Source organism: Phyllostomus discolor, chromosome 13, assembly GCF_004126475.2.
Source record: "Phyllostomus discolor isolate MPI-MPIP mPhyDis1 chromosome 13, mPhyDis1.pri.v3, whole genome shotgun sequence".
Taxonomy (NCBI): Eukaryota; Metazoa; Chordata; class Mammalia; order Chiroptera; family Phyllostomidae; genus Phyllostomus; species Phyllostomus discolor.
The window spans coordinates 38,437,171-38,454,252 of record NC_040915.2 but is presented as its reverse complement, the minus strand read 5'-3'; the positions used below and the strand labels follow the sequence as shown (position 1 = coordinate 38,454,252).

Below are 17,082 nucleotides of genomic sequence, written 5' to 3'. Positions count from 1 at the left end.
AGGAGAGAGGCGGTTGGCAGAGTATCCCCGGGAACAGGGCCTGCCCGGGCCTGTGTACCCCGAACGGGAAGGAAGCAGCCAGAACAAGCAGCAGCCCCTCCCAGCCACAGGGCTAGCCTCAGCCTGGGTCCCTCCTGCACAGTGGCACCTGGGCTGGGCTGGGGGCACAGGTGAGGGACAAAGGGCCCGGAGGAGGGCAAGTCCCAATGGTGAGGTATGGACTGAGAGCCCCGGGCAGGGGGGGGGTGCTGAGGGCAGCAGAGGTGAGGAGGTCCCTACACCTGCATGGCAGAGGGGCCGTTTCAGCCAGTCCAAAAGGCAGCTGGAGGTTGATTGGCACGTGATGCAGCGGGGGAGCCGTGGCCTGAGCGGGAGCCTGGGGGCGGGGCATGTGGGGCAAGTCTGAGGGGGCGGGGCCACCCCGAGGCTGGAGCCTCAGCAGCCCCCCAAGGTAGCGGGCAGGGTCAGCTCACAATTTACCAGGCTGCCCGGGGTCCAGGTGAGTGGCAGGGAGCTCTCGGAAGGCTGTTCAGATGCCCCAGGTGGAGAGTAACAAGGCTTCAAAGTGACGACACGTCACTCTGTTCAGGCTGCTGGGACGCAGACACCAGCCTGGGCGGCTCAAACAGCCAACATTGATTTCTCTGGAGTCTGGGAGCCGGGGACCGAGGTGCAGGCAGATTCGGTGTCTGGCGAGAGCTCTCTTCCTGGGCCAGAGCCGGCACCTTCTTGCTGGGTCCTCACTCAGGGGAAGGGGTGAGGGAGCTCTCTGGGGCGTCTTGCGCAAGGGCACTAATCCCGTGCCTGGGGGCCCCACCCTCAGGACCTTGTCACCTTCCGAAGGCCCTGCCTACTATCACCTTCCCGTTGGGGGTTCAGATTGCAATGTAAGAATTTGAGGGGACACAGACATTCAGGCCATATAGCACAAGGGGACAGAGTCAGGCTGCGGACATGGGAGTGTTGTTTGGGGGGAGCCTGACCTCACCCCAGTTCTGTGAACCTGACATGACTGGGAAGGCCGCTGCCCATCATCGAAGGCCCTTCCGGAGAGAGCCCCTCCCTGCCCAGCCCTCTCCTGCAGGCCCTGCGCCGGCCCCAGCTCCCAGCCAGCAGGGCGGGCTGGGCGGGAGTGGTCGCGTGGCTGCAGGCGGGCACGGCTGGGGTTGCCAGAGGGCAGAAAGCAGGGGCAGACAGAGGTGACAGGAGAGTCCACCCAACAGGGACGGAAGGGCAATCCCAGGCCCTGCAATGGAGCAGCGGGAACCAAGGCGGTCAGGGTGCGGACTGGAGACAGAGGAGGTGTGTGGGGGGCGGGGGACAGACTCCCGACTGGGCCAGGCGTCCGGTCGGAGCCTCATCTCTGTCAGGGCCCCACGCTGGGGCCTCCCCATCTGTCCCGGCATCGCCCAGCTCCGGCAAGAATCCTGCTGAGTCGGTTCAGCCAGAATCTCCACCCTGGATATCTGATCACCTTCCACCTCTGACCAGAGCCCTCACCCCGGCACCCCCGGGGGGTAACTGATCACCCCGGCCCGCCTTCAGCAAGAATGCTGCCGGGGCTGTTGAACCAGAACCCCCCCTCCCCCCCCCCGCCCCCCGCACCAGGACGTCCTCTCCGCCTGCTCTCCATCCGCGGCTCCCCCACCCCATACACCCCCTCCCACAGCTCCTTGGCTGGAACCCCCACCCCATCCTTCCATTCTGAGGTCTCTTCCCCCCTATTGCATTAGCTCCTGGATAAAGTGGCTTTTTAAGGCCATTTAAACTAAGGTCTAGCCCTGGGTCTCTTTAGTGACAGTACTTCTCCTCTCTCCCCATGCCGGGCACGCGGGGGCTCGGTGGGGGCATCAGTTATCACCCTTCTGTGCCAAGCTCCTTGCTAGCCAACCCCCCCCTCATCCTCATGCGAGAGCCCAGGGGGAGCCCAGGAGGGCTTCCTACAGGAGGAGGCAGCCGAGGGTCCAGTTGGGGGGGAGTTCTGTCCAGCCAGCAGGCCAGCCCCTGAAGGCTGCGCACAGCTGCGTGTGGTCTGTGCAGAGACGGGGTGCCTCCAACAGAGGGGCCCCGTGCCTCCCACGCCCCTGGGTCCCTGCCAGTGGGTGAGCCACAGCACGGCTGACACACAGAATGGGGGCTTCGTGACGATGACTGGTGGGCTGGCATGCCCCTCGCCCCGCCCCTGCTCCCCCCCAGCACCCACCACAGAGGGCAGAGCGCATACTAGACGGATGACGGATGCGCCAGTGAGCTCCATGTCGTGGCTACACTTTCAGATGTGTCCCCTGACGGTCCACGGGCATGGAGCAGCGACGTGGGAAATGTATTAACGGGACGAGATTGCTTCAGAGCCAGTCCTCAGGAGATGCCCAAGCCGCCTCCTCGGGCGTCTGCCCGCTGGTCCCCATCTCTCCCGTGAGGGTTTCCGTGAATGAGTCCACCCCCCGCCAAGGGTCTCGGGCCAAACGCAAGGGTCTGTGGGAGGAGCACGGGGTCCGCACCTGCATACTAAGCCCCTGCATCTAGAGCGCCCAGGAGAACGGTCCCACACAAATGAAGCCCCACAGAACTCAGAGGTGGAGACGGGACAACGTGTTTCTTCACGTGAGTGTACTTTTTATTCTTTTGTTTCTCACTTACCAACACGTCTGTGGAGTGTAGCAGGCTGCGCTAGCAAAGGAGAAGCAGGGAGGAGAGAGGGGGCGGGGCCTCCGCAGCCACACGGCGGGAGACCAGGGGCCGGAAGTGCGTGGGGGGCAGCGGTGGGTGGTGGGCAGCCTCCTCCACCGGCCTGCCTTCCTGCGGGCATCCGTGGCCCCCAGATGACCTTGTGAATGCAAAGAGCACTCCCGGTGTCTCCAGTCCTCGTCCCTGACGCCCTCCCTCTGACCCAGGCAATGCGGCAGAGTCTGCTCAGGCCAAGCCCCTGCGTGGCCCGGCCCAAGAGGACCCTGCCCTGGGTCTCAAGGCCAGAACCCAGCCTAGAGCTGGCGGGTTGCAGGGACGGGGGGTACCCCAGGGGTCTTTCAGGTGGTGGGGGTCGGGGGGGGGAGAGAGGAATCATTCCTTTGGACCTTGGACAGCACTCCCAGAATGCCCTCTGCGTCAGCCACAGGCTTCTATGCAAGAGGACACGAGGGGGCCACTTTGGACAGGGGAACAGGCGCGGAGGCCCACAGCCTGCTTCCCACGCTCACCAGGACTCCGGTGGCCCTGCGGGGAAGGTTTTACCTTCTGCCCAGAGCAGAGCAGGACGTCCTGGCATTTGCACATGTCCCAGCGGACACTCTGACCCTGTGTTTAGGAACGCAAACATTCAAATCAGGACTATGTCCACCCTGATGAGTTTCTGTTCGAGAACGTGTTTTCGGAGCAACTGCAACTGAGGGCGATGGAACGCCTCGGGCGGTTCTCCACGTAGTGTGGACGAGTTGCCTTTCCCCCCATATTCCCTTGAAATAAGTCTTGCCAGGATCAAATCCTTTTTGTGTGCGTTTTACCAGGTGTATTTGATTCCCTGGATGGAGTTCGATCGGGTCCAACTGTCCCATCTGTCCCATCTGTCCCTGGAAGTTTTGTCCGGCGCCTCTCATTTCTGGCAAGCCCAGGCCTCCCAGGGGAGGCGCTGTGGGGCGGTCTCCTCACCAATCGGTGCCGGATCCCCAAAGCATAGCGTGTGCTGTTTGTGCTAATGTGCGACATCCGCGCGGTCTCGGCCATACCCGCTTTTCTCTCGCGAGTGTTCCCAAGGGCGATCCCGAGGACAGATGGAGGCCTTTTCCCAGCGAGATTCCAGGATGTCGGAAAACATCAGAGCAGGGTCAAGATGGTACCCGCGGGCAAGGTGCAGTGCCTCCCAAATCAGAGGAGCCGGCCCCCTCCTGGTCATGGAGCCTTGTCCCCTGCGGCCTGCTCAGTGCGCAGAGGCCCACCGGTAGCCGAACGCGTGTTGCGGAGCAGACCCAGGCCCCGGGAGCGGCCGGCTCCGTGCAGCTGGCGCTCGTGGCGGCGGATCTGGACTTTGTGGCGGAAGCGCTCGCCGCAGTCCTCGCAGACGTAGGGCCGCTCGCCCGAGTGCGTGCGCCTGTGGCGCAGCAGGTTGGACGAAACGCTGAAGCGCTTGCCGCAGTCCCCGCAGGCGTAGGGCCGCTCGCCCGTGTGCGTGCGCTGGTGCTGCACGAGCGCGGAGCTCTCGCTGAAGCGCTTGGAGCAGTAGGAGCAGGCGTAGGGCTTCTCGCCGGTGTGGATGCGCTGGTGCGTCACCAGGTTCGAGTGCTGCGAGAAGCCCTTGCCACACTCGCTGCAGCGGTGCGGCCGCTCGCCCGTGTGTGTGGACTGGTGCCGTATCAGGTCGGTGCTGCGGCTGAAGCCCTTGCCACACTCGCCACAGATGGTCGGCCGGTCCCGGGCGCGCCGCCGTCGCCGCTGCCTGGCTGGCGCCAGAGCCGCACTGCCCGCGGGGCCCGAGATGGGTACCACCGCCGGCGGGGGTACAGCCGGCAGTACCATGAGCTCCTGCAGCACCACGTAGCCCGGGGGGGCCACCATGACAGCGGCTGGAGCCCCCGGCCCTGAAGCCCCACCTGCCCCCACGGCAGGCACGAGCTCCAGCTGCAGCTCTGGTTGCACGGGTGTCAGCTCCAGCTGCACCTCCTGCTGCTGGGCCCCTAGCTCCACCGGGGTCAGCTCCAGCCGCACCTCCTGCTGCTGCTGCTGCTGCTGTTGCTGCTGCTGTTGTTGCTGCTGCTGCTGTTGCAGTTGCTGTTGTTGCTGCTGCTGCTGTTGCAGTTGCTGCTGCTGTTGCAGTTGCTGCTGCTGCTGTTGCTGCTGCTGCTGTTGCAGTTGCTGCTGCTGCTGTTGCTGCTGCTGCTGTTGCAGTTGCTGCTGCTGCTGTTGCAGTTGCAGCAGCTGCAGCTGCTCCAGGTGCTCCAGCTGCTGCTGCTGCTGCTCCAGCTGCTTCTCCAGCTGCTGCAGCTGCTCCTGCAGTTTGATCTGCAGCTGCAGCTGTTCCTGTTGTCGCTCCAGCTCCTGCTGCCGCTCCAGCTCCTGCTGCCGCTCCAGCTCCTGCCGCTGCCGCTCCAGTTCCTGCTCCGACCCCAGGTCCACTGGCATGAGCTCCAGCTCCACCTCTTCCTCCTCCCCCGGCTCCAGTGGACGAGGCTGCAGCTGCTGCTGCTGCAGCTGTTCCTGCTGCTGCTGCTGCAACAGCTGCTGCTGGAACTGTTGTTGCTGTAAAAACTGCTGCTGCAGCTGTTCCTGCTGCTGCTGCTGCAACAGCTGCTGCTGGAACTGGTGTTGCTGTAGAAACTGCTGCTGCTGCAACAGCTGCTGCTGCAACTGTTCTTGCTCCTGCTCCTGCTCCTGCTGCTGCTGCGGCTGCTGCTGCAACTGTGCCTGCCGTTCTAGCAGTTCCTGCTGTTGCTCGTGCACTTGCTGTGCTTGTAACTCTCCCTGCTGTTGCGTCAGCTTCTGTGGCTCACGGTGCACAGATCGGGGTCCTTCCTGTGGTTCCTGCTGTCGCTGAGGCAGCGGCTGCTGCCCATCCTGCTGCCGCCACTGCAGCTGCTCCTGCTGTTGCTGCGACAGCCGTCGCTCTTGAACTTGCTCCTCTCGCAATCCTTGCCTCCGCGGCAGTTGCTGACGTCTCCGGGGTCGGCGTTTTTCCCGTCGTCCCCGCTGTCGCTGCGGCAGCTGTTCTTGTCCGTCTCGTTGCTGCTGCGGTTCTGGCCAATGGCCTGATGGCCGGCTTTGTGGCCGTCTTGGCTGGGCTTCCTCGGCGACCTCACTGGCCCCCTTCCGGGCAAAGACTGCTGGCCGTGTGGGGTTGCTTCTCCTCTCCCGAGCCTCGTCTTCCTCCTGACTCTCACTCCCACCGCTGCCACCTGGAAATGGCAGGAAGCCAAGCGAGAAGGATCTGCAGGCAGCCCTCTGTCCACACCGTCAGGACCTCCCCCCTCTCCCTGCCCTATGTACAGCCACCCTAGGGTGCACGACGGAGCTCTCGGCGGGGACCCGAAAGCACTGGATCCAGTGACACGGCAGCATGGCAGAAACCGAAATGCCCAGAGGTGTGGGGTTGCTTGGAAATGCACCCGAAAGACTGCTGGTCACATCGCTCTGGCCCCCAGCTCCCTGGCCCCCTCTGTGGGCCGTCTGCTGCACAGGCATGGCAGTGACACCCGCATGGGCTCCCCGACAGAAGTCCCTTGTGCCTCGTCACCATCCAGTGGGAATCCGTGAACCAGCCGTGCCGAGGCACGAGCACGTGCTGCAGCCTGACCTCAGTCAGGCTCACACATTACATCAGTGAGACGTGCTGTCTCCGCACACAAGAGGGAATTTCTGGAGAGCCGCCCGGAAGTGTTACCACACGCAGTCTCTACGAGTCACCAGGGTTGCGGGGAGAACACGAGGTCTCCCGTGAGGAGTCCCTTCCCAGGGAGCAGCTGCCCGGCCCCCGCGGGCTCAGCGCCCTCCTCGCCTGTGAACCAGCTTGACCGTACACAGCCTGGCACTTCCTGAGCGAAGCCAGCAGGGCCCCTGCACGTCCCCTAGAACCTGGTGGGCGCCTGAAGAGCTTCCCTCCCTGTGGGTCGGGACTGAGTTTGCAAAGTCACGCGAACAGTTTGGAAATGCCAAGGACACAACTAGCTCCGTCTGCAACGGCCTAAAGACGGGCCGTGTTGCACACCGTTGTTTCGGAGTGGAGAAGCTGGCTCACAGCCCCACGCAAACGTGGCGACTGGCCAGTCCCCTAACCTCTGGGGACCTGAGTGTCTCCATCTGCAAGAGGGGACAGAGCCTTCTCGGGGACGCTGAGAACCGGAAAGGGTGATGCCGCACGGCACCCACTGGCAGTCTCGCCCTCGGAGCATCACGGCTGGGTTAGCACAAGTTCTAAGAGGCTCCCTCCACCCCTGAGTCCGATGTCAGCATCTGTGCTCCCCACGACACCCCATTTTCAGTTTTGCGATGGGAAGCAGAAATCTGATGTATCAAATGTTGCCTCCTGGTCACTTTTCCAGGGATATATTGATTTAAGGAAGGGACAGCTACATGGAAATAATTTCCTTTTAGAAAACTCTTCCTAACGACCGGGAGCGGGCACTTCCAGACAGTAAGCCGCTCGCCGCCCTCCGGTCCCCTTTCTGCACCACGGCGGGCCTGGGGCCGTGTCACAGCATCCTCGCCAGGGGCCTGAGGTCTAGCTCCTGGTCGAGGAGGTCAGAGCACCCCCGAGCCCCTCACCTGAGAGGGTGGGGGGCCCTGGGCCCCCATCTGCAACACACCGCAGCTCCAGCACAAAGGTCTTAGTCGCCGGCCCCAGCGCCATGCCGGCGGTCAAGCCAAGGTTCCGGGGAGCCGGCTGTGCTGAGAGGAAGGAAGGAAGGAAGGAAGGAAGCTGTTCGGATGGGCAGCGCTGCTGTGAGCAGCAGCCCCTGGGCCAAGGCACGGGCGGCCAGAGAACCCTCGACGCTGCCTCGAGCCCCCCCAGAGCAGGCAGTGCTGCCCCTTTTGGAAAGCAGGCCGGCGCGGTCCACGGCTGGAAAAGGAAGGAGCGCAAGCAGCCGGGGGGTGGGGGGGGGGCGGCTCGGCTCCCAGGCCCATTCCCTGGCACAGGGGCGGCCCGTCCTGACGCAGCCCGTGCCCAGGGGGCAGCCTGCAGCTGCTCCTCACCCAGAGGACTGTGGGAAACCAGACCCCGCACGAGGACGGGGAGCTGAGGTCTCAGAGGGCCGTCTGCGAGGTCTGCAGAAGAGAGACTTGTCCATGCTGCGTCCCCCCGCCCACTCAAAGCGCTGACCCGTCCGTGCCCTCTCTGGTCCCCTGCCTCCCCGGCTGGGGGTTTGCCCAGCCTTCCCAGGCCTTCCGCCGGCCAGCCAGGGGTTCCAGGCCCCATGTGTCCTGGTGCCAGCTCAGCTCCGTGGGAAAGCAGGCTTCCAAAGCACTACAACCCATGGGACTGGCCAGCGGCCGGCCTGGCCCTGGGCCCTGGGCCCTGGGCCCGGGGCCCCTGAGGCATGGTGGGACCCTCACCTCTCCGTGTCCACCCTGGGGCCTGCAGAGCTGTCCCCACCTCCAGCCCTCCCTCCCCTCCTACCAGGGTGACTCCAGGGCCCTCAGGCCGTTTGGAACCCAGTCCGAAACCTCTTAGGAGAAGCACCCAGCCTCACCCAGCTCTCCCACCCACCCACTGGGTCTCACCTGGTACACCATTTCCTGCTTCTCACCGCAGCCTCTGCACCAGGGCAGGTGTGAGCGGCAGGGGCTGGAAGGTGAAGGCCAGAGCCCTCAGCCAGCTCCTTCCTGTGGCACCTCCATCCAGAAAGAGCTGGGGCCGAGCTGGACCCCACCCAGGGCACCTTTCCGGGCACTCCGGAGGGCCGGGCAGCTGTCAGGGCTGTTGAGGTCGCCCTGGGCCAGAAGAAGGGACAGAGCTGAGTTGAAGAGCAGAAGTTGGTGTCGGCTCCCGGGCGTGGAGAGGGAGCCCCATCCAGCGCTGGGTTCAGCGCTGGGGGGCGGCGACCCTGGTGCGCGCCACGGGCTCCAGAGCGGACCAGGTGGCCTGACCCAGGTTGAGCTTGGCAGGGGCCAGGAGACTCCTGTCTGGGCTCAGGAGGCTCAGCTCAGGGCAGTCCGGGTCCGGCTGGACTCCGCCAGCGGCCACAGGTGTCCAGATCCCGTGGGCCTCGGGCGGGGGGGCGGGCGACGTGGCCGCGCGGGGGTCCGGGTTCACTCGCCCGCCCGCCCGAGTGTGCGTCCAGCTGGCCTGCGTCCGTGCGGGCAGCGGCCCGGCCGGGGTGGGGGCAGCGGGGGCCGGCACAGGAAGTACCCCCAGCATCCGCATCCTGTCCCCCGCCCGCCGCCCACGGGGGCGCGCCACGGCCCCCGCCGCCGCCGCCGCCGCCACCACCACCGCCGCCGCTCTAGGCAGCCGCGAGCTCGGTGGGCTTAACCCTTCCCAGCCGGCCGCTCCCCCCGTGGCGTGGGACGCGAGGCGGGGACCCTGCGGAGCGGAGAGAGCAGCGCGCTCTGACGCATCCCCAGGCGCGCGCGTCTGCGCGCAGGGCTTGGCGACCCGACAGTCGCTGCACTGGTCTCCGCGGAGGCGCTCAGCCTCAGGGGGCCCCTGGACCTCGCACAAGTTGCGGTCCAATAGGTGACACCGAGTTAACGAGGAGGCCGCGCCCCAGGCCCGGCGGGCTCGGAAGGGGCTCTTTCCCCTCCACGCCACGGACGCTCTTCCGCCGGGCGGTGGGCCGAGGCGCTCTCGTTGCCTGGAGAGCTAAACTCATCCCCCTCCGGACCCCTGCTCGCTTCCACGGCGCACAGGACCCGGCGGCCAGGCCCCCTCCGCGGCCCCTCCCTCTGCCCTCCCCAGGCCCAGCCTCCCAGAGGGCGCCGAGCCGCTTCCTGCCTGCGTCCGGCTCTCCTCCTCTGGAGGCACTGCCTGGCCGTCTCTCATCTCGCCTGTTCGCCGTAAGGCCCGCAGGCAGACCGCACTGAAATCGGGACGGTCAGGTTCCCTGAGAAAACCCAGGGATGTGGCGATGGAGAGCCGTTCCTGGGGTGGAGTGTGAGGCTGCTCCACTGGGCTGGGGGGGACGGTAACCCTCCCGTGGCCTCGGGCCCCTCTCCTCCCCACAGAGTGGCCTCCCTGTTCCACCTTTTGAGTCCCCCTGGCTCCCCCTGGCTCCCCAGGCACTGGGGCTCAGGCCTTGCCCTCCGGCCCTGGCTGAGGAGGCTGCCTACGGCGCGGGGACTTCCCAGCCCCGCAGAAGCTGGAGGCGGAGGGCACACCTGCCTCAGGAGGGCAGCCAGGGCAGCACCAAGAAGGTGCAGAAACATCTGGGGCGGGGGTCTCTTCCAGCCAGGTAACCGGAGGCATGGAGACCGAGGTGCCAGCGGGGAGGTCAAGGATAGGTGAGCACCTCCCCGCTGAACGGGGCAGGCGCGCACCTTCCCCGCCCCGGGAGGACCGCGGGCAGAGCTCTCCTGCCTCCTGGGAGAGCGCAGGCCCGCGGGATCCCGGGAACCCGCCCCCCCCGGAGTCTGGACCCTCTCCCTCGCCTCGCTTCCTCCGTCTGCTCCCGCTCATTCTGGCCACTCGCCACGCCCCTGACCTGGAAACGTGCAAGCCCCCCCCCCCCCCCCGCACTCCGTGCCAAACTTCCTGGAAAGACGCGCCGTCGTGGCTCTGTCCATATCTCCATCCGCCTGCCCTCCTTCCCCCTCTCCATCCTGGCCCCCGCCCGTCGCTCCGCCAGACAGCCCCCTTTGATGTCACCACTGACCTCCAGGTCACTGAACGCCTCATCTCACCGCACCTCTGGGCAGCGCTGGACACTCCTCTAGCGCCGCCGAGTGCCAGAGCGCGCCTGGCTCCCCGCCCTCCTGGTCAGCGCCCTTCCCGGCTCCTGCGCGGGCTCCGCCTCCTCCGCCCTCCCGGTTGCTCCTCTTTCCAGGATGCAGATGCGCGAGGCGCCTCCCCTCACCTAGGGTTCCCCCCGACCCCCACGAGCATCTGCCTCCTGCCTGCACCCGGCCACCCAACTCCAACTGCAGTCGCCCTTGCTCCTCTTTTTGGTCCCCTTTTTTTTGGAGGGGTGACACGGGCACAAATCAGTCCCATAGCTCTAGGCAGCGTTGGCAGCAACAAAAATACCCCCTCACTTCTGAGTCCACTCGCGTTTCTTCTGAGAAGCCTGGCCACCTGTCTCAACTACGTGCTCATGATGCTGTCCCTCGACTCTCCTTCGTGGGAAGTGTCTGTGGGCCGCCCACTCTGAAAGATGCGCCTTTCCACGTGGAGCAAGTGTTTACCTCGTTGTAAAAAAAAAAAAAAACAACCTCCCCCAGCTCCCATTGCAAAGACACGTCTTAATTTATCTAACCAGGTACCGACTGATGCTGGCTGTTTGTTGCACTCCCCTAACGCTAATGTGCTTGCACCTGAAACCTAATTTACCTGCGAGAGGCGTCCCCAGCCGCGGACGGGCCGGTCCAACCGTGCTGTGTGTGCAAAGCAGGTTCCCAGCTGCGAGCGCACGAGACCCAGAGCTCTTCCTTCGAGCCAGTGGAGCCACCGGAACAATCATCCCCTGCGAGCCCTTCTCCATCCGAGCCCCCGGGAACCCGCCTCCGCCCTCCCCTGTGTGTGTGTGCCTGTACAATTTTGATAGCTGCTGCTCTGACAAACGCGTGCCAGCTCAAATCCTCACCAGCCAAGAATGACAGCGCCCGTGTCCCCACCACTCCGCCAGACCAAGGAGACTCCTAGCCCGCAGTTTCGGAAACACGCAGTCCAAGCGGACCAGAGAGGGAAACACTGCTATCTCATTTAACGGGAAGCGCAGCGATGGGGGGGCGCAGGGCTGGGTGAGGGCCGGCTTCCCGAGAGCACGGGGAGGTGCTCGGTGCTTCAGGAGAGAGGCACCATGTCCTCCGAAACGTGTCCCTGCGCCTGGTCCCTTCGGCGCGACAGGAGGACTCCCCGGGGAGCCGTCTTCTCAGCCCCGCCCCCACGTTGGCCAGGGCCACACCCCGAGCCCACCACAGGCCCCGACTCGGAGCAGAGGTGTGGGAGGACCCGTCACAATCCCCCCCAAGGGAGGGGCCCGGGCTCCACGAGCAGGTGCCTGGGGAGCAGTTGTCCCAAACGAGGTCCACCGAGAAAGAGACGGCCGGCCGGCCACCCAGAGGTGGCCAACGGTTCTCCCGGAAACGTGTGACAACAGTTTTTCCAGTGCCGGCCAGTACGATCGATGGGCAACATGGCCTCGTGGCTTCAGGGGGCGGTTTTGAAAACTCCCCGAGACGTCAACCATGGTTTCCTTCGTGCCGTGTGGAAGGAAACACGGTGTCGGGGAAACACCGCGTTCTACAGCAGCCGGGAGGGTCCTTTCCCGGGTGGTTCTGTTAGTGGTTCGGACGCCGAGGTCACCGCATGTGTTTCCGTCTGCTCCGAGGCTCTGTCGGCTGTCACGCTGCTCCACGCTCTTGCGGTCCCCGAGTCGGGGCTGCAGAGCCAGGCGCTCTGGGCTGCCTTGCTTCCCTCCCGGGGCACCGCCCTGCTCCTCCCCGCCCCCCAGGCCACCATCTTACTAGTTCTTCCTTTATTCTTCCTTCATTTCTATGCATATTTCCCCCACCTCTTTTTTAAAAATATTTTATTTATTTATTTATTTTTAGAGAGGGAAGGGAGGGAGAAAGAGAGAGAGAGAGAGACATCAATGTGTGGTTGCTGGGGGTTATAGCCTGCAACCCAGGCATGTGCCCTGACTGGGAATCGAACCTGCGATGCTTTGGTTTGCAGCCTGCGCTCAATCCACTGAGCTACACCAGCCAGGGCTTCTCTCTCTCTCTTTTTTTTTAAATGAAAAAGGTATCACCCCATAAACACTGCTGGGCCTTGCTTTTTTCTTTTTACTTAATAAATCTTAGCGACCACTCCATAGCTTAATACAAATCTTTTTTTTTTTCCCTTAAACAGGACTTTCCTGCCCTCCCGTGTGGCCAAAACCCCTGCTGATGGGCTTGTGGGAAGCGTTGGGTCTCTCGCTCTCACACACAAGCCGCCACGACAAGCCTCGGCCGCTGGCCCTGGAAGTGTGTTCCTGGGGCAGGGCCGGTGCTGGGGCCACTCTGCGAGGGGCAGAGGGGCGGGACCGTTGTGCACCTCCACCAGCTCCGCTGAGTTAGGCAGGCGACTCTCCTGCTGATTTCTAGAAGCTCCATCGGCTCATTTCCAAGTCTGCCGGGTAAGGCATGCTCTCCTTTTCCCTGGGGATACACTGTCACCCTTGTCTCCTAGTCCTTCCCACAAAGTAAGCGCGAGTGTCTCAGTCCAACCGGACAGTCCTGGAATGTTCCGGGCCCATTCCTGCCATCGGTGGCGGCCTCTGCTGGTTCCTGCTTGGGGCGCCTGGCGAGTTCTTCACTGGACGCGGGTCATTGTCCTTGAAGGACCGCTTGTGGGCTCCTTGAGGACCATGACAAATGCCTTTCCTCCAGGACACGCATCAGCCCCGCCAGGCACCAGGGAGGGCCGCATGGGAGGTCTAGGGACCCCTAGGAACTGAGCTCACGGCGGGAGGTGCCCTCAGGTCACCTGGGGTAAGTAAGGAAGGACCAGACTGTCAGTGCTTCTCGGGGGCAAGCCTTTCCTTCTGTTTCCCCGAGCTCCGTGCAGGGCGGGGAGCCTGCCCCCATCCTGTTTTCCCTGAGGGTGCAGCCCTCGGGGGCTCCAGCAAAATGGGGAGCTGGTGTCTGAGTAGACCCCCACTTGGGCCCTGGGTCCCTAAGCCTGTCAGGGCAAAAGTGCCTCCGGGAGCCTTGCTGCTTCCAGGTGGCTGCACCCCAGCAACTGACCGGGGAGTGCTTCATAACCTGTTGGCACAGAAGTTCTAAAATGCGCTTAAAAAATAACTTAGACAAGTAGCACGTGAGTGCATCACCCTTATTTTAAAAGGTGAAACACGGACAGTACTGGCTCGGATCTGTGGCAGGAGGGGGCTTCCCCTGCTTACGGCAGACGGGCAATGCAAGGCTTTGTAGTCTTTCCTTATGACTCAGAATGGATTGGGTTTTTTAGTTAAAAAACTTAAAACCAAAACGGAGGCTTTCAAAACCATACGGGTCAGGCAAGGTCTCCTGTGGCCGTCCCATTCCCAGCACCGTCCCCAGAGGCGCCCACTGTGTTCAGGGTGGCGTGCACCATTTCCCACATGTGTACACCCCCCTCGTGCCCATGCATCTGCGGGAGCGTTGTGGCAGCGTCCTGTCTGTTTCTTTCACACACGACGTCACACTCTCCGTAATGCCACGCACACTTTCCCCTGAGCAGCACTTCTGGAGGGCCCCAGGGAGGGACCCAAACAGGAAGCCTACAGGCCCAGTCTGGCCAGTGGACATGCTGTGGTCTGCCCAAGCAGCATGTGAGCTTTACCTGAGGGTGTGGCCTCGAGCAAGGGGAAGGTGTTCTTATCAAGTGTGGCACCGTGTGGGAAAGTGCACATCAGTGCACGGCCTGAATGGACACAGACCCCAAGGAACCCCTTCCAGTTCTTACCTGTTCTCCACCGCCCTCCTGACTTCTAACACCATACGTGATCTTTTGAAATTAAGAAAATATAACATAGTAGCCCTGGCTGGTGTGGCTCAGTGGATTGAGCGCCGGTCTGTAAATCGAAAGGTCACTGGTTCGATTCCCAGTCCGGGCACATGCCTGGGTTGTGGGCCAGGTCCCCAGTAGGGGGCGTTGAGGTTGTGAGAGAGGCAATTGATTGATGTTTCTCTCCCTCTCTTTTTCCCTCCCTTCCCTTTTCTCTGAAAATAAATAAAAATAAAATCTTTTTTTAAAAAAGAAAATAGCACAAATAAATATGTTTTTGCTCTGGCCAGGTATCTCAGCTGGTGAGAGCATCATCCTGGTAACGCCAAGGTGGTGGGTTTGATCCCCGGTCAGGGCACATACCAGTATCGACCAATGAGTGCGTGAATAAATGGAACAAATAAATGCTTCTCTCCCTCTCATATCGGTGTTTTATAATATATGTGTATATGTGTGTGTGCACACGTGCATATATAGATACATCCACCTTCCCTTGCACACTCATCAGAGGTCCTGGCACATCCATCTTGATTGATCAGCTTCAGGTACTCTCCCGTTCAAGAGCTCGCAGCGCCCCCTGGTGTCTAACTCTGGTAGCTTCACCCATTGACGTTTACCTGCGTGGTCCCCAGGGACGGCTGAGTTTGTAACATGTAATTGGCCCGTCCTCTACTGATGGGTATTCAAGCTGTCACTGGATTTTCTGTGATTTTTCTTTTTTTTTAAGAATTTATTTATTTATTTTTAGAGAGGGAAGAGAGAGAGAGAGGGAAGGGAGAAAGAGAGAGAGAGAAACATCAATGTGCGGTTGCTGGGGGCCATGGCCTGCAACCCAGGCATGTGCCCTGACTGGGAATCGAACCTGGGACACTTTGGTTTGCAGCCCGCGCTCAATCCACTGAGCTACGCCAGCCAGGGCTTCTGTGATTTTTCAAAAAAAAAAGATTTTCTTTCTTTTTTAGAGAGAGGGGAAGGGAGGGAGAGAGGGAGAGAAACGTCAGTGCACGCGAGATATAGGGACTGGCTGTCTCTCCCACGCCCCTAACTGGGGACTTGGCCAGCAACCCAAGCGCGTGCCCCAACCGGGACTCACACCTGCGACCTTCTGGTTCGCAGGCGGGTGCTCAGTGCCCTGAGCCACACGAGCCGGGGCGTGGGTGCTCCGTATTAAAAAACACTGTGCACAGCATTTCCGCACACATGTGTGTGTGAATCTCCGCGAGAATCGGGGCATCACCTTGCTCACGGCAGAGGCTCAAACGCCCACCCACTGATGGACGGACAAAGGAAGGGGGGCCCGCCCACACGGTGGACCCTCATCAGGCCATGAAAAGCAGTGAGGCTCTGACATGTGCCACGACATGGATGAACCATGAACACGCCAACGCATGGCACACGGCGCTCAGTGGAAGAAGCCAGACACCGAAGGCTGGGTGCCACGTGACTGTTTCCGTGAAACGGCCAGAAACGGCAAACCTGCAGGGACCGGAAGGGGACCAGCGGCTGCCGGCGGCTGGGACGAGGGGGGTGATGACCGCCCACAAGTGTGGGTTTCTTCCTCGGGTGACGATGGGACGCTTTACAGAAGATGGCGTGACGGCAGCACAGCTCCGAATGCACTGAAAACCACCTCGCGGCACTCGTTGAGCGAATGGGTGTGCGAGGTCTCTCAGTGAGACCCTTATTGCCCCCGCCCCCTCGCCGCAGTCGAGAGTTCCCCAACGCGGATCCGGGATCATTTCTGACCTCTGGGGAGTTGAATCAGCAGGTGTGAAGCCCAGGCATGCACAAGGCCCACCAACTGCACGGGTTGTGCCGGGGTCCTGGGGCCCGTCCCCCCGTCCCCCGCACCCCGTCACCGAGGGACTGCATTGTAAATGCAGGACACTGCTGGGATCGCCTGGACACCCCTCTGTCCCTGGGGCTTATGGGTCACCGTCGGTTCACCTTCTCCTTGCCCCAGAGCGCCCGAGGGACTCACCCTACCACTCGGCCACCCTGTCCCTGCGCACCTCCGTGTTTCCCGTCCACCTGGGCTGACAGGCAGGCGGGAAAGTGGTGTCTAGCTTTAACTTCCGTTTCCCTGGCCCCCAGTTTCAGAACTGTTTCATACTTACTGGCCGTTTGTATTTCCTCTTCTTTGAATTTTCTGTTCATGTCCTTCATTTATTTTAGTATTGCAATGTTGTGATTAACCTGTAGTGGTTTTTTTTTTTTAAGATTTTATTTATTTATTTCTAAAGAGGGAAGGGAGAGAGAGAGAGAGAGAAACATCAATGTGCGGTTGCTGGGGGCCACGGCCTGCAACCCAGGCATGTGCCCTCACTGGGAATCGAACCTACGATACTTTGGTTCAAAGCCTGAGCTCAATCCACTGAGCTACGCCAGCCGGGGCAACCTGTATTTTTTATACATCCTGTATAGATGTACTTTAACATGTTGCAAATGTTTCCTCATGGATCAACTTAAAAATTTTTTTATTTATTGACTTGAGAGAAACAGCGGTTTGTCGTTCCATTTATTCGTGCATTCTGTGGTGGGTTCTTGTGTGTGCCCCGGCCGGAGATCAAACCCGCAGCCGTGGGGTGCTGGGAGGATGCGGCTCCAGCCCCCGAGCCCACCTGGCCGGGGCGGCTCGTGGGTCCACGTCCCACGTATGTAAAGGACCGAGCAAGCGCACCGTTTCCAACAGGCTGACTCCATCCTTCATGTGCCCCCAGAAACCCCACCGTAGGGGGCCCGTGCCCGGTGGCTTTATCTGCTCCACCTTCCTTTCCCGACCCCCCAGGGAACGTGGGCCGGGGGCCGCCCCCGGAGGCATCGCGTGCTCAGAGACCCTCTCTGCCGACCAGGAGACATGACAGCTGCTGCCCCGTCCTTTCTGGAAACCCCTGGCCCCAGAGGCGAGCCCCCGAGACCCAGCCGGGTGGTGCTGGTGCAGCTCACCACGCGCGGGTGTTGTTATGCGT

General features: G+C 62.1%; 1 protein-coding gene across 1 annotated transcript; it reads right to left on the bottom strand.

Annotated features, from left to right (window-relative positions):
• Positions 1 to 3,029: 3,029 nt before the first annotated feature.
• On the bottom strand, positions 3,030 to 9,297 carry ZNF853 (zinc finger protein 853). Its single transcript, XM_028528923.2, has 4 exons — positions 8,206 to 9,297; positions 7,249 to 7,366; positions 4,929 to 5,882; positions 3,030 to 4,709 (listed from the first exon to the last, which is right to left on the bottom strand). The coding sequence occupies exons 1-4, from the start codon at positions 8,215 to 8,217 to the stop codon at positions 3,886 to 3,888; spliced, it is 1,908 nt and encodes a 635-aa protein (XP_028384724.2). The 5' UTR covers positions 8,218 to 9,297; the 3' UTR covers positions 3,030 to 3,885.
• Positions 9,298 to 17,082: the final 7,785 nt, after the last annotated feature.

Coding starts and splice junctions, on each gene's coding strand:
- ZNF853 (XM_028528923.2), bottom strand. Junction 5,883..7,248: donor AGGGCCCCCCACCCTCTCAG/GTGAGGGGCTCG, acceptor TGCCATTTCCAG/GTGGCAGCGGTGGGAGTGAG. Junction 4,710..4,928: donor GCAGCAGCAGCAGCAGCTGG/AGCACCTGGAGC, acceptor AGCAGCAGCAGC/AGCAGCAGGAGGTGCGGCTG.